Here is a 14,199-nt window from a genome sequence, read left to right on the forward strand (position 1 = left end):
GAGCGACCCTTCTCTGAGGGCATGGGGATGCTTATCAGCATTGTTGCTCAATGTGTTGCTTGGAGAAGAAACATAAAGGGAGGATGAGAGGGATGCAGGGACAGCATAGTGCCTTGGACACAGACTCACAACCCGCTGCTCGCTCTTTGGATGTGGGAAGTCCTCCTGCCTGGGAGGACACTCAGCTCAGAGGGCAGGGGGACAGCGGAGACTGAGCATCTTGCCAGAGGGCGGGGAGCTGCACAGGAAAAGCAGAGATGGGGCGGTCCTCAGTGCTTCTCTGCAAACAGAGCACACCCCGGCAGTGGCTCCTGCTCACAAGTAAGTGAACCCACTCTGTGTGGGGAGGGGACACAAAAGCAGGCAGCAGTGTCCTAAACAGGACAGGCACCTGAGATGAGACTCAGGTTTACTGTTTGCCGTTATGGAGCAGAAGGTACAGCGAGGGACAGGCTCAGGAGTCTCGGCTCTCAGTGGCAGGAGGTGATGCCGGGAAGAGAAGAAACTCAGACATTCAGTATTCACAGACAATTACACTGGCTGCAATGTTCTGAAGCCCGATGTCCCCAGCCATGACAGTTTGACTCTCCCAATAGAAATTAAGCAGGGGCGGACCCCTGAGATGGCTCAGTGTGTGGGGACATGGCAGCCTGAATTTAGCCCTCAGCTCCCACCTGGTAGATGGAGAGAACAGACTCCTGCAGCCTCTTCTCTGCCTGTCACACAGGTGCTGAGGCATGCACCCATACTTTCACACACTGAGACGTTTTTCTTCGCACAGATTTGTGACATAGCCTTCACATGTACACATGGAGATACCCGCCTCTAGAAATACACACATGCAATACATGAGTGAATCTAAAACAATATAAATCACACTTGAATATAATTATTGTCATTAACTCCAAATCTTGGAATTATGTAGATAATTCCAATGAGGCACATCCTTCCTTCCTTCTTTCCTCCTCCCTCCCTCCCTCCCTCCCTCCCTCCCTCCCTCCCTCCCTCCCTCCCTCCCTCCCTCCCTCCCTTCCTTCCTTCCTTGCTTCCTCCTTCCCTCCCTCCCTCCCTTCTTTCTCTTTTATCTACTTGTATCTGCATCTTTTCCAGGAACTGAACTTTCCAAAAAGGCCAGACTCTTCCCTGTCCTCACAATGCCTTTCTTCTGTGGACCTGATGTCAGGGTATCTGCAAGATGAAGTCATGGGTTGATTGGAATCACAAAGGGGACGGAGAGAGAGGACAGAAAGTGAGGACTCTCCAGAGGAGGAGTTCAGAGAGGCATTGTTGTTACTCTATGTGAGCAGGGGCATGAGACACTGAGGGGGGAACCAGGCAGATGCCCGAGCAGAGCGTTTCTAAGGGAGTTAATGACACACGCAGACACCGGGAGTCATGCTGGATATCTATCTGTAAAGGTGGGTAGACACACTCCTAGCCCAGCATCTAAGCTGAGTGATGACCACATCTGCTCAACACGGATGTTTGTTGTTCTCCTCTAGCTTTCCTTGGGACCTGCTGCCACCTCTCCTGCACTGACTATATCACCGTCCGAACTGTCCCACCCCAAGTGGCCAGTGGAGAAAGCGTTCTTCTCTCTGTCCACAATCTGCCAGAGGATATTCTAGCCTTCGCCTGGTTCAAAGGTGTGAAAAGCATGAAGCATGGGATTGCAATATATGGGCTGCACAAGAATTTAAGTGCGACAGGGCCTGCACACAGTGGAAGAGAGACCATATATCGCAATGGGTCCCTGCTCCTCGAGCGTGTCACCGAGAAGGACTCAGGATTCTACACCCTACGATCCTTAGATAAACAGGGAGAGATTGTGTCAACAACAACCATGCAGCTTCATGTGTACCGTAAGTGATTCTTCGTGACTTCTGGGTTCTGGGTGGGGTTCGTTCTGTTGGACACGCAGGCACGCACACACAGTACAGTGACCTGAGCTTCCCTCCCCTGGGCACTGCATCCCAATTTTGGGGCTTGAGTATTCAGTGCAGGGCACACAGGGTGTAGAATAAAGGCGGCAGATCAGAATTCATCTGACTTCACCTTGAGACAGGTGGGACGTATCCTGGGTAAGTCAGCTTAGGATATCAGATTCTGTCTAGACTCTTGGGGGTTCTTACCAGGAATATATCTTGGAGAAAGACCCAGAGGGAATCAGTGTTGGGCCTGGTGGAGGGAAATTTGGGATCCTCATAGAGATGTGAGACTAAGATGCCCTGGATTCAGACCTCTGTCCCTGAATAAGTCATTGTACAAAGGCTGGATTTTGATTTCCCGATGGCAGGGGGCAATGCATTTTTAGTAGTTCAAGTCCCACATCCTGTGGAGACAGCCAGTGCTCTCTGACGAGAGGTATGGTTAGTCTGCCACTGGCCACATAACCTGCCCAATCTGCCCACTGTCACTTGGATTCAGGGCATCTAGTTTGGTCTTATGCAGGTTCCACAGCTGTCACTCCAGGTCAGTGAGCTCTCAGTAGCTCAGGTCAGCTGGTTCTGTGGGTTTCCCCATCATGGTCTTGATATCCCCTCTCTTTGATTAGATTCAAGGAGCTTGACCCGTTGGTTAGTTGTATCTCTGCATATGCTGCCATCAGTTACTGGATGAAGGTTTGACAATTATGATAGTTCTCAATCTGATTACAGGGCAAGTCTATCTCAGTCCCCCCTCTCTGACGGGGCTTAGAGTTTTATTTGGGGTCATCATTGTGCATTCTTGGGAATTTCCCTAGTGTCAGGGTTTTCTGTAATCCCCAAACGGTTTCCTCTATGAAGATATTTCTTTTCTTGCTCTCCTCTGTCTTTCCCCCAACTTCCAGTTCCCTTATGTACTCCCCCCACTCCCCTTGCATCGTCCCTCCCCCTCCCATGTTCCCAATGTACTCAGGAGATCTTGTCTATTTCTCCTTTCTAGGTGGATTCACGTATGTTTTACTTAGGGTCCTCTTTGTCCTAGGTTCTGGGAGGTTGTGGACTATAGTCTGGTTGTCTTTTGCTTTATGCCTAATATCTACTTATGAGTGAGTACACACCATATTTGTCTTTTTGGATCTGGGTTACCTCACTCAGTATGTTTTTTCTAGGTCCATCCATTTACCTGCAAAATTCAAGATGCCATTTCCCCCCCCACCGAGTAGTACTCCATTGTGTAAATACACCACATTTTCTTTATCTGTTCTTTAGTTGAGGAATATCTAGGGTTTTTTTTTTGGTTTTGTTTTTTTACAGGTTCTGGCTACTATGAAAAATACTGCTATGAGCATAGTTGAGCAAATTTTCTCATGGTATAAATCTACATCTTTTGGGTATGTGCCCAATAGAGGTATTGCTGGGTCTTGAGGTAGATTGATTCCCAATTTCTGATAAACCGCAATACTCATTTCCAAAACCCTTTCTCTATATCCTCTGTAGCATAGGATGCCATCAGTGTTTTTGATCTTAGCCATTCTGACAGGTGTAAGATGGCACCTCAGAGTTATTTTGATATGCATTTCCATGATGCCTAAGGATTTTGAGCAATTCCTTGAATGTCTTTTGGCCATTTGAGTTTCTTCTGTTGAGAGTGCTCTTTAGGTCTATACCCAATTTTTAAATTGGATTATTTGGTATTTTGGTGTCCAGTTTCTCGAGATCTTTGTGTATTTTGGAGATCAGCCCTTTGTCAGATGTGAGTTTGGTGAAGATCTTTTCCAATTCTGTATGTTTCCTTTTTATTTATTTATTTATTTTATATAACCAAGTCCATTTAAATGAAAACAAACATTTATAGACAATATTTGGGAATTTGGGCGTCGTTCTTTCCAAACTACTTCCTGCTGGTAAGGGGCGCTGTCATGGGGGATTCTAAGAAGATGCAGAAATCCTGGCTGAAGTCTGTAAGGCTGCTTTGTCCAGCTGTTTTGAATGTAGGATCACCTGGTACTCTGTTTCAGGCAGTCTGGCGTGATCAAACCACATTAGTCAGGAAGGAAGCCACAGCTTTTCACTGTATGTCCTATGCTGTACAGAAGCTTCTCAGTTTCAAGAGGTCCCATTTATTAATTGTTGCTCTCAGTGTCTGTTATACTGGTGTTATATTTATCTTCTGTGCCCATGCATTCAAGATACTCCCCACTTTCTCTTCTATAAGGTTCAATGAGGTTGGATTTATGTTGAGGTCTTTGATCCATTTTTAGTTGAAGTTTGGACATGGTGATAGATATGGGTCTACCTACATTCTTCTACATATCGACTTCCAGTTATGCCAGCACCATTTGCTGAAGATGCTTTCTTTTTTCCATTGTATAATTTTAGCTTCTTTGTCAAAGATCAGGTGTTCCATAGGTGTATGGATTAATATCAGACTCTTCAGTTTGATTCCTTTGGTCCACTTGTCTGTTTGTGTGCCAATACCCCAAGCTATTTTCATTACTGTAGCTGTATAATAGAGCTTGAAGTCAGGGACAGTGACACATCCTGAAGCTATCTTGGTTTATTTTTCTATATGAAGTTGAGCATTGTTCTGAGATCTGTGGAGAATTGTGCTTGGATTTTGATAGGGATTGCATTGAATCTGTAGATTAAATTTGCTTTTGATAAGACTGCCAATTTTTACTATGTTTAGCTTACCTATCCAAGAGCGTGGGAGATCTTTCTATTTTTTTCTGATATCTTCTTTAATTTCATTCTTCAAAGACAACATTCTTGTCATATAGATCTTTCATTTGTTTGGTCAGAGTTACCCCATGACGTTTTAGGTTGTTTGTGGCTATAGTGATGGATGATGTTTCTTTGATTTCTTTTTCAGCCCATTTATCATTTGTACATAGGAGGGCTATTGATTTTTTTTGACTAGATATTCAGAATTGAGTCTTCTTTTTGATGGAATTTCCCAGAAACAAATATGAAACGTCCTTCTTTTGTCTTTTTTGATTAATTTTAGTTTGAAGTCTATTTTGTTAGATATTAGGGTAGCTACTTCAGCTTTTTTTTTTTTTTTGTTTGTTTAGGTCCATTTGATTGGAAAATCTATTCCCAACCTTTTACTCTGAGACAATGTCTGTCTTTGAAGTTGAGGTGTTTTTTTTTTTTTTTTCTTTTTTGTACGCAGCAGAAGGATGGATTCTGTTTTTATATCGATTTTGTTAGTCTGTGTCTTTTTATAGGTGAATTGAGGCCATTGAAAACACTGGATGTTAATGAGGCATGATTGTTAGTTCCTGTCATTTTTGTTTTTGTTGCTGTTGCTGATATTGTGTGCTCATTGTCCTTCTTTGGGATTTGTCCGTGTGCATTTGCCTGTGCATTTATGGGTGTAGCTGATTCCCTTGTGTTGGAGTTTTCCTTCTAGTATTTTCTGTAGGACCGGATTTGTGAATAGGTATTGTTTAAACCTGGTTTTGTCATGGAATAGCTTGTGTTCTTCCTCTATGGTGGTGGAAAGCTTTGCTGGGTACAGTAGTCTGGGCTGACATCTGTGGTCTCCTAGTGTCTGCATGAAGCTTACTCAGGACCTGGTGGGACAAGAACCTCCACAACATTCCATATACAGAATTCCTTTGGCTTGTGTTTTCTTTATTGCTTCTATTTCAGTTTTATGTGTTGAACCCTTTCTTTCGCCTGTTTGCTTGCTTTTTCTTGATTTTCCTTAAGGCATTTGTTGATTTCTTCCATTTCTTTAGGTCATTTTCCTCTGCTTCATCTGCATTAGACTCTTCAGGTCCTGCTGTTGTAGAACCACTGGTTTCTGGAGGTTCTGCATTGCTCTTTATGTTGTTGAGTGCATTCTTGCACTGCTGTCTATCCATCTCTTCCTCCAATCAGTACTGTGCAGCCTGTGCTTCAGAAGAGTCCCTCTTCCTCCAACTGGTGGAGTTGGTGGCACTGGGTCCATTGATCACTCCTCCAGGTACAGGCAGACCCAAGACTCAGGTGGCCATTTTCCCAGGTACAGTGGGGCCACAGCTCTGGTGATTGCTACCCTAGGTGCATGGGGATCTGAGGCTCTGGTGGTCCTGCAGAGGAGGAGCATCTTGTATATAGGATGGCACTGGATGCTGGCTGGGACACCTTTCTCTCTCTCTGATGCTTGTACTGCATGGGCTAACACCATCTGTGCTTTCTCTGTGATGTTTCTTAGGCAATGACCTCCAGATACATTGTTCTTAGTAAACATAACCACAACATTCTGAAGACTGATATTCTCAGCATTTTGTCAGAAGTAAAAGTAAAATCAAGCTGGTGTGGATTGGTGACAGGGGTCAGTGGATAGAAGCATTTGTTTCTTTTTCTGAGAAGCTGAGGCCAATGAACCAAGTGGTCATCTGACCTCCACTCAAGTACTGTGTCTTGCCCCCATCCACCCACCCACACTGAGACTAATACAAACTCACACACAAATATAATATGTGAACAAGTATAAATTTATTAAAGGAAATGGAATGATTCCATAATGTGTCCCCTAGTCTTTGAACTATTAAATAAATTCATGGGCATACCGGGTTCTGAGACATCATTCATTCATTAATTCATTCATTCTGTACAGGTATCCGAGTTTCTTTTCTTTGAAATAATCACATTTGCTTGTTTGTTTTTTTTGCAATGCCCCAGTCATTGTGGACTTGAACAAAGCAAAGCTAGAAGTTGAAGTTAGTTGTTGGCTGCACACAACAACAGTAAAGTCAGAGAGTGAAGGGTCTGTAGGGGAAGAGGTTGGGCAGGCATCACCCCGACACCATCCACTGGAAATGCGAGCAAGGGTTTGACGAGATATATAACACACACACACACACACACACACGCACACACACACACACACACACACACACATCATCATATATAGTGAGCCACATAGTGGAAATTGCAGGTGTAGGAAAACTGAGAACATGAAGGTCGTGTGCTGAACTCTACCAATTAGGACAGGGAGATGTTCACCCACAAACCTAGGCTGAGCAATGAATCCAGCAGCTCAGGCCACTGGACTTCATCTTAGTCAAATACCCAAAGTCCGACTTTATCAGGACCTATCTCTTCCCTTCTAGCTTTCCTTTGGAACTGTGGGCGTCTTGACACGTCTTCCAAGCCCACTATTGAATCAGTGCCTCCCAGCGTTGCCGAAGGGGAAAGTGTCCTTTTCCGCATTCACAATCCCCCGGAGAACATCGAAGCCTTTATCTGGTTCAAGCAGATAGGCGCATTCAAGAAAATTGAGATTGCCCAGTACATCATAGACAGGAAATCAACTGTGTGGGGGCCTGCGTACAGCGGCAGAGAGACGGTGTACCAGGATGGATCCCTGCTGATTCACGGGGTCACTCAGAAAGACCCTGGGCTGTACATGCTACAGATTGTGAGGACAGATATGATTCGTGAGGAGGCGCAAGTGCAACTCCAGCTGGACAGTAAGTGATTCTCCGTGACTGTTCAGCGCTGGGCGGGGCTTAGACACACAGGACTGTCATGGCTGGCTTAGCCTTCCCTCCCTCTGCATCGTGTCCCCTTGGGAAAGGCTTGAGCACTTGGTGCAGGACGCACTGGTAGAGACAAATGGCCATAGAGCGGCTGCCGTGTTCTGACGATGCTTGCATCAAGGAAGACCTTGATGGAAAGTAACTCAGCCAGAGATGTCAGAGTCAGCCCAGGCTCTCAGGGCTCAAGACCAGACTGGGTCCTGTCATCTTCCCAAGGCGGGACTAAAGTGACCCAGGGGAGCGTTTTTCTACTGCTCTACTATTACATCCGCTCTAAGCTGACAGGGAACAATGGTTTTGGAACATCCATGTGAAACTGGGGCATTTATTGGCTCCAAATTGAGAGTGTCACACACAAAATCCAGGCGCTGGTACGGAGAGCATGGAGGAGTGCTTCCTACTGCCTGCTCCTCATGGCTGCTCAGCCAGCTCTCCCATATCACCCAGGATCCTAACTTGAAGGTCTGAATCCTTTTATATCAATCCCCAATTTAAAAAAAAAAGTTTTATTGTTTTGCACACAGTTGAAAATGGTGGCGTTTTCAACTGAGGCTTTGTCTTGCAAAATAACTGTAGATTTTGTCAATTTGACATAAAACCAGCCAGCCTACCACACAAATCTTTGAGAGGCCTGAACCTGCCCTGAAGATTGGATGATTCCCAGCCCCCACATTGCCCCAGGCCTTAGATCTGAGAGCTACCTGATAGGTGAAGTCAGGAGTCGAGTGCTTTCTAGGATGAAACAAACATAGAAAGTGTAAGTTCCAGGCCTCTTGAATTCAGGGGTGGCATCATCTCAAACCAATGTACATGAGTGTGCACAGTGTCCGGCTGGAGGCAGTGAGGGATCAGCCTTGGGGACACCCAAGGAGACAGGTCCATGAGGAGGACATGGCACTTTCAGGGTCACTGTTGGAAAGGAGGAGGTCACGTTCCTTCCCTTCACTGAGTTAGACTCACACCTGCAGCTCTAGGCTGAGAGAGGAACCCATGTGTTCAGGGTGGAGGGCTTCACCTTTTCACCAAGAGCAATGATCCCATGTAATGCGTTTTACCCTTTTCCCTCCCAGCCTCCCTTTCTCCCTGCTGCATGGCTCTCATTTCTTCCAAAGTCACGATCAATGTGGTGCCTCAGTATGCTACCGAAGGGGGAGATGTCCGCTTCCAAGTTCATAATCTTCCAAGAGATGTGAAAGCCCTTTCCTGGTACAAATTGATATACAGGGACCAGGCCTTTAAAATCGCAGAATACAGCAGAACCACGTCTTCCATCTCCTGGGGGCCTGAACACAGAAGAAGAGGGATAATGTCGTATGATGGATCCCTGATGCTCCAGGACGTCACCGAGAAAGATGCGGGCATATACACACTAGAAATCTTAAACAAACATTACAAAATTGAAAAATCGTACGTGAAACTTTATGTAAAGAGTAAGTGACTCTCTATTGTCTACAATTGCTGGGTGTGCCTTAATCCTACTTCATACACTTAACCATCAGATTGGGCTGTGCCTGCTCTCTCCCCCAGCACATTGTGACCCCCCCACTGCCCCCACTGGGGTTTGTGCCCTTATGCAGAACATGTATGGGGTAGAGAAACTGCAATGGGCGAGACCCCCTCACCTGCCTTTACCTGCAGGGAGGAGGACCTGCGCCGGGTAGTCTCAGCCTCAGGATGTCAGCTGCAGCCCTGACATTTGCAGCTCTTACCATGCGCATGTCCCCAGAAAGACTGTGGGAGCCAGGCAGCCCCTGGCAGATGAAGCCATGGGGTCCTCACAGAGAGCCCTGACTCCAAAGCTCTGCCCCTGGCTGGACTCAAGGTGACACTGGGGTGCTTTTTGTAACTGTTTGTTTGGATTTCCCGTCAGAGCCAACAGGAAATAAGGCTTTACGGCCTGTAGAAGTCATGGGACTGATTATCCCATGGAGTGTAGAGTCAGCTGTGTACTGCCATTCAGCTGCATTTAGGTAGGTCACCTGTGCGTCTCCTTCTCCTGCGGCTGAGAAGACAGGTGTTTGGGCCATTGGCCTATTGCTCTGATGGGCTTATGAGACTTCACAGGAAGGTGAAGGCACTAAGGGAAGAAACAGAAGAGGCAGCTGCTCCAGATTTCCTCTTTCTCCTCAGGGGTCCAGCCTATGGAGTTCTCTTTTGCAGGTAAATAGTAACAGACAGTGTTGATGTGAGCGGCTCCCCCTCCCAAGTTCAGACTAGGGCTCATAATTAAGCTTAGCTCATGGACAGATCAGGCAGTAACCATTCACGGTTTGTCCTGTTTAGGAGAAACTGAAGTAGAGGAAACAGCGCCTAAATTAGTGCCATATACCCCTGGGTGGCAGATCCAAAGGACAAGACGGGTCTGTAGTCACAGCTCCAAATTCTCCCCCCTGGAAGCTTTATAAACCGTTAACTGAAACAGGATTTGGGTGAACTCTCTGAGCTACTGTCATTTGGTTAACATTCTTTGTTTCTTCACAGAGATTTTGACACAGCCCTTTGTGAGAATCACCAATACCACAGTTGCAAGACATAGATCCGTGATGTTCACCTGTGTTTCACCTGATACTGATGTCTCTATCCGCTGGATCTTCAATAACAAGAGTCTGTATCACCTGAGTAGGATGACTCTGTCTCCGACTAAGTGTGGACTCAGAATAGATCCTGTCAATACTGAGGATGCTGGAGAGTATCAGTGTGAGGTCTCCAAAGGAGTCAGTTCAGCAAAGACCAGTCCCCCAGTCTCCTGGATGTGACGGGTGAGTGACCTCTCCTCTCATCCTACAGTAGAATGCTGGCATTTCTTTATCGATAGGGGACAAAATGGAGAAGAGTTATGTGGTAAAATATGATTAGTTGCTACTCAGGTGCAGCCGGCATGTTGACTCACACTGATAATACTGGGATTCACCTGTGTACAAGGGAAGGCCAGGGTTTAAAGTGAGGTTGTCTTAAAAGGAAAAAATGAAGACATCGGTATGGTAAACCTCAATTCAAAGGCCTGAAGAGCTTAGGTCGCGAGTTGTGGTGTTTCCCATCCAGTTCCACAGCCACCTTACCCAAATGAACACCGGGATGCTTTATTAGTTATACTAGTGTTGGTTGGTGGCATGGGCTTCTTATTGGCTAGCTCTGTATTAACTATTAACCCATAACTACTAATCTTTGTATGTCTACAAGGTCTTATCTTGCTGGAGAACCCCTGACTTGTGTCCTCTCATCCCGGGATCACATTGCCACTCATTTCTGCCTACACTTCCCAGAATTCTCCTCGTCCGGTTAGCCCCGCCCATTCTTCCTGCCTGGCCACTAGCCAAACAGTGCTTTATTCATTAACCAATTAAGAGAAACATATGTACAGAAGGGCAACCCCCCCCATCCGTTGTGGTTAAAATGTATAACAATACCTCAGAATTCGTGTGAACTTGGGTTGGAGAGATGGCTCAGCTGTTAAAGGCTAGGTTCACCACCAAAAAAATGTAAGAACTCATGTGAACTTATTTCAGGAGCCCCCAAGCTTTGGAGTCTAGGAGTTCACTGTGAAAAATGGTGCATTGTTTGCATAGAGAAAAATATCTTCTCACATGCTCAAATACCCTGTCTAACTAATTTACCTAAGCCCAGTGCTGCATGCACGCCATTCTTCATCCAAGCGAAGTGAGGAAGAGTGGTAGGAGAAGCGTCTGCCCGTGTTTCAGCTGGTTTCTGGATAGCTTTGATCCGCAGTTCGTTCAATGCACAGAAGTAACATCCTTCATGTAAGGGCGGATCACCCTGCTTTCATCTTGAGAGTGGCATTCACAACGGGGCCTTGCGCGTGCGTGCTTTTCCTGTTGACATGCATCCCTTCCCCTTCCCACTCCCCTCTCATGTATTATTACATCCTGACCACAGTTTTCCCTCCCTAAGTCCCCGCTTCCCCTCTACCTCAGATCCGTTCCTCTTCTGTCCCCCTTCCAAAATGAGCTGGCCTCCCAGGGATATCTACAGGACATGTAGCTATGGCAAGGTATGTTAGACTTGCCACCACCTCTCACATCGCAGCTGGGAGAGGCAACCCAGTAGGAAGGGAAAGAAAGCTCCAAAGGGCAGGAAAAAGTGATGGAGTTGCTTACCAGTTCCAGTGCTAGGAGCTCCCTGAGAATTCCCATCTGCATGACCAGCACTTACATACAGAGGCCCTAGCTCAAACCCAGACTCAGTCTCCATGACCCTCTATAAGCCCTGCTTAATCGATTCTGCTCTCCATGTTTTCATGATGTCATTGACCCCTCTGGTTCCCACAGTCCATCCTCCCCATATTCTGCGGGTTTACCCTGATCCTGCCAAGTGTTTGGCTCTGTGTCTCTGCATCTGTTTCATTGTTGTGGGATGATGCCTCCCTGATGTCTATTAGGCTAGGCACTTGTCTACGAGCATGACATAATATCATTAGCAATCATTTTGTTGAAGGTCATGTTTCATTCTATCCTGAATTTCTGGGTAGTTGGCCTCTGGGTCCTGGTCATCCAGGCAGTGCCAGGTCTGGGCTCCCTCTCATGGCACAGGCTTTGAGCTGGACAAGCACCGGTAGCCCACTCTCACAAGTTCTGTCCAACCCTACCCCAGTACATCTTACAGGAAGGACAGAGTGGAGGTGTGTTATGAATAGGTTTTCCCCTGCCGGCCTGGTCCCTCTGCTGCGCCAGCCCCAAATATCACACAGAGATGCTGTATTAGATATTCATGCTGTTGGCCTGTTACTAGTTTCTTATTGGCTATTCTTATTAACCCATTTCTATTAATCTAAGTATTTCCACATGGTCTTATCTTACTGGAGAGAGGGGCTGGCGTTCTTCTCTCTAACCTCCATCTTGGATCTCCTTCCTACTACTTCCTCTCTCCTTCTTGTCTCCTAGTCCTGCCTATCCTGGTTTCCTATTGGCCAACAGTGGTTTGTTAATTAACCAATAAGAGAAACATATTTACAGACTGACATCTCCCATCAGTAGGTGGAAGGTTTTGTGGCTGGCTTGGTGTCCCAGTGCCACTGCTCCAAGTCTTCTGTTGTTATAGAAGATGGCTGCTTCAGACTATCTATCTCTCACCACTAGAAGTCTTTACCAGGGTCACTCTTGTAGATTCTGGAGAGTTGTTTTCCACAATGTTCCCAAAGCGCTTCCAACGTTCCAGTAATTTCTCCAAGTACTCTCTCTGTCTGTCTCATCTCTCGTTTCCTCCTGCAGATATGTTTTAAAGCCAATGAACTGGAAACATTTTATTTATTTGCGTTGCCTATTTGTTTTGTCTAGGGCACCTAAGGGAACACTGAAGAAATATGGCCACTGCGGCCACACTTCCTGGTCATAGAGAGAAAGCCGTCAGTGTCTCCAGCTAGCATGGAGTTGGCTTGGTTTCTCGCATGCGCACCCCCCCCCCACTGCTCTGGCGGACCGCCTACCCCTGGTTTGCCTCTTTTCATCATTAAAAATTGTTTACTTTTGTCAACTTCTTTATTGAGTCAATCACTTCTGTGTTTCTTTTTCTTTCGTCTCTGTAGGTTCTGGGTCCCTAGGCATTTGTTTCATGTAAGTCATTCTACAGTGCCCCATCGCTATTGAGTAGTCAGGGAAATTATAGTAATCTGAAAAGTGAACAGCAAGGTCTAAAGTCTCATTTCAGGATAAAGGATTGGGGAAAGATTTTCCAATGAAACGGTCCTAAGAAACAAGGTGGTGCAGCAATCATAATATCTAACAAAGTAGGCTTCAAACTAAAATTAATCAAAAGAGATGAAGAAGGCCATTTCATATTCATCACAGGAAAAATCCAGCAGGATGCAGTCTCAATTCTGAACACCTATGCCCCAAACACAAAGGCACCCACATATGTAAAAGAAACATTACTAAAACTCGAACCACATATAAAATCCCACACACTTCTAGTGGGATTTCAAACTCTATTCTCACCACTGGACAGGGCCAACAGACAGAAACTTAACAGAGAAACAAAGGAACTAACAGAAGTTATGACCCAACTGGTTTAAACAGACATCTATAGAACATTCCATCCAAATACAAAAGGATATGCCTTCTCAGCGCCAAATGGAACTGTCTCTAAAAATTGACCACATACTTGGCAACAAAGCAAACCTCAACAGATACAAAAAATTGGAATAAACCCCTATATCCTATCTGATTACCATGCACAGATTTCAAAATCCTACAAACTCATGGGAATTGAACAATGCTCAGTTGCATCACTCCTGGCTCAAGGAAAAAATAAGTAAAGAAATCAAGGACTTCCTAGAATTCAATAAAAATGAAGACACAACATACGCAAACTTTTGCGATACTTTGAAATTAGTGCTAAGAGGAAAGTTAATTGCACTAAGTGCCCACATGAAAGAACTGGAGAATAGTCACATTAGAGAATTAACAGCAAACCTGAATTTTCTAGAACAAAAAGAAGCAAACTCACCTCAGAGGAGTAGACACCAGGAAATAATCAAATTGAGGACTGAAATCAATAAAGTGGAAACAAAGAAAATAACACAGAGAATCAATGAAACAAAGAGTTAGTTCTTTGAGAAATCCAACAAGTTAGACGTAACTTTATGCAAATTAACCAAAAGACAGAGACAGAGAGAGAGAGAACATGCACATTAACAAAATCAGAAATGAAAAGAGGGACATAACAACGGACAACGAGGAAATCCTGAGAATCATCAGGTCATACTTTGAAAATCTGTACTTCAGAAA

The 14,199-nt window shown here is 45.3% G+C and overlaps 1 protein-coding gene across 1 annotated transcript; it reads left to right on the plus strand.

Moving 5' to 3' along the window:
- Window positions 1-257: 257 nt before the first annotated feature.
- Window positions 258-9,152, plus strand: LOC127238941 (carcinoembryonic antigen-related cell adhesion molecule 3-like). Its single transcript, XM_051207717.1, has 5 exons — window positions 258-321; window positions 1,503-1,862; window positions 7,031-7,390; window positions 8,530-8,665; window positions 9,098-9,152. Exons 1-5 carry the CDS (start codon window positions 258-260, stop codon window positions 9,150-9,152), a joined length of 975 nt encoding a protein of 324 aa, XP_051063674.1.
- Window positions 9,153-14,199: the final 5,047 nt, after the last annotated feature.

Source organism: Phodopus roborovskii, unplaced genomic scaffold, assembly GCF_943737965.1.
Source record: "Phodopus roborovskii unplaced genomic scaffold, PHOROB, whole genome shotgun sequence".
Lineage (NCBI taxonomy): Eukaryota > Metazoa > Chordata > Mammalia > Rodentia > Cricetidae > Phodopus > Phodopus roborovskii.

Bases quoted from the DNA above. Each gene is read 5' to 3' on its own strand.
- LOC127238941 (XM_051207717.1), top strand. From the start codon at position 258: ATGGGGCGGTCCTCAGTGCTTCTCTGCAAACAGAGCACACCCCGGCAG. The intron at 1,863-7,030 runs GTAAGTGATTCT...CTTCCCTTCTAG, and splicing joins CATGCAGCTTCATGTGTACC to CTTTCCTTTGGAACTGTGGG. The intron at 7,391-8,529 runs GTAAGTGATTCT...TTTCCCTCCCAG, and splicing joins AGTGCAACTCCAGCTGGACA to CCTCCCTTTCTCCCTGCTGC.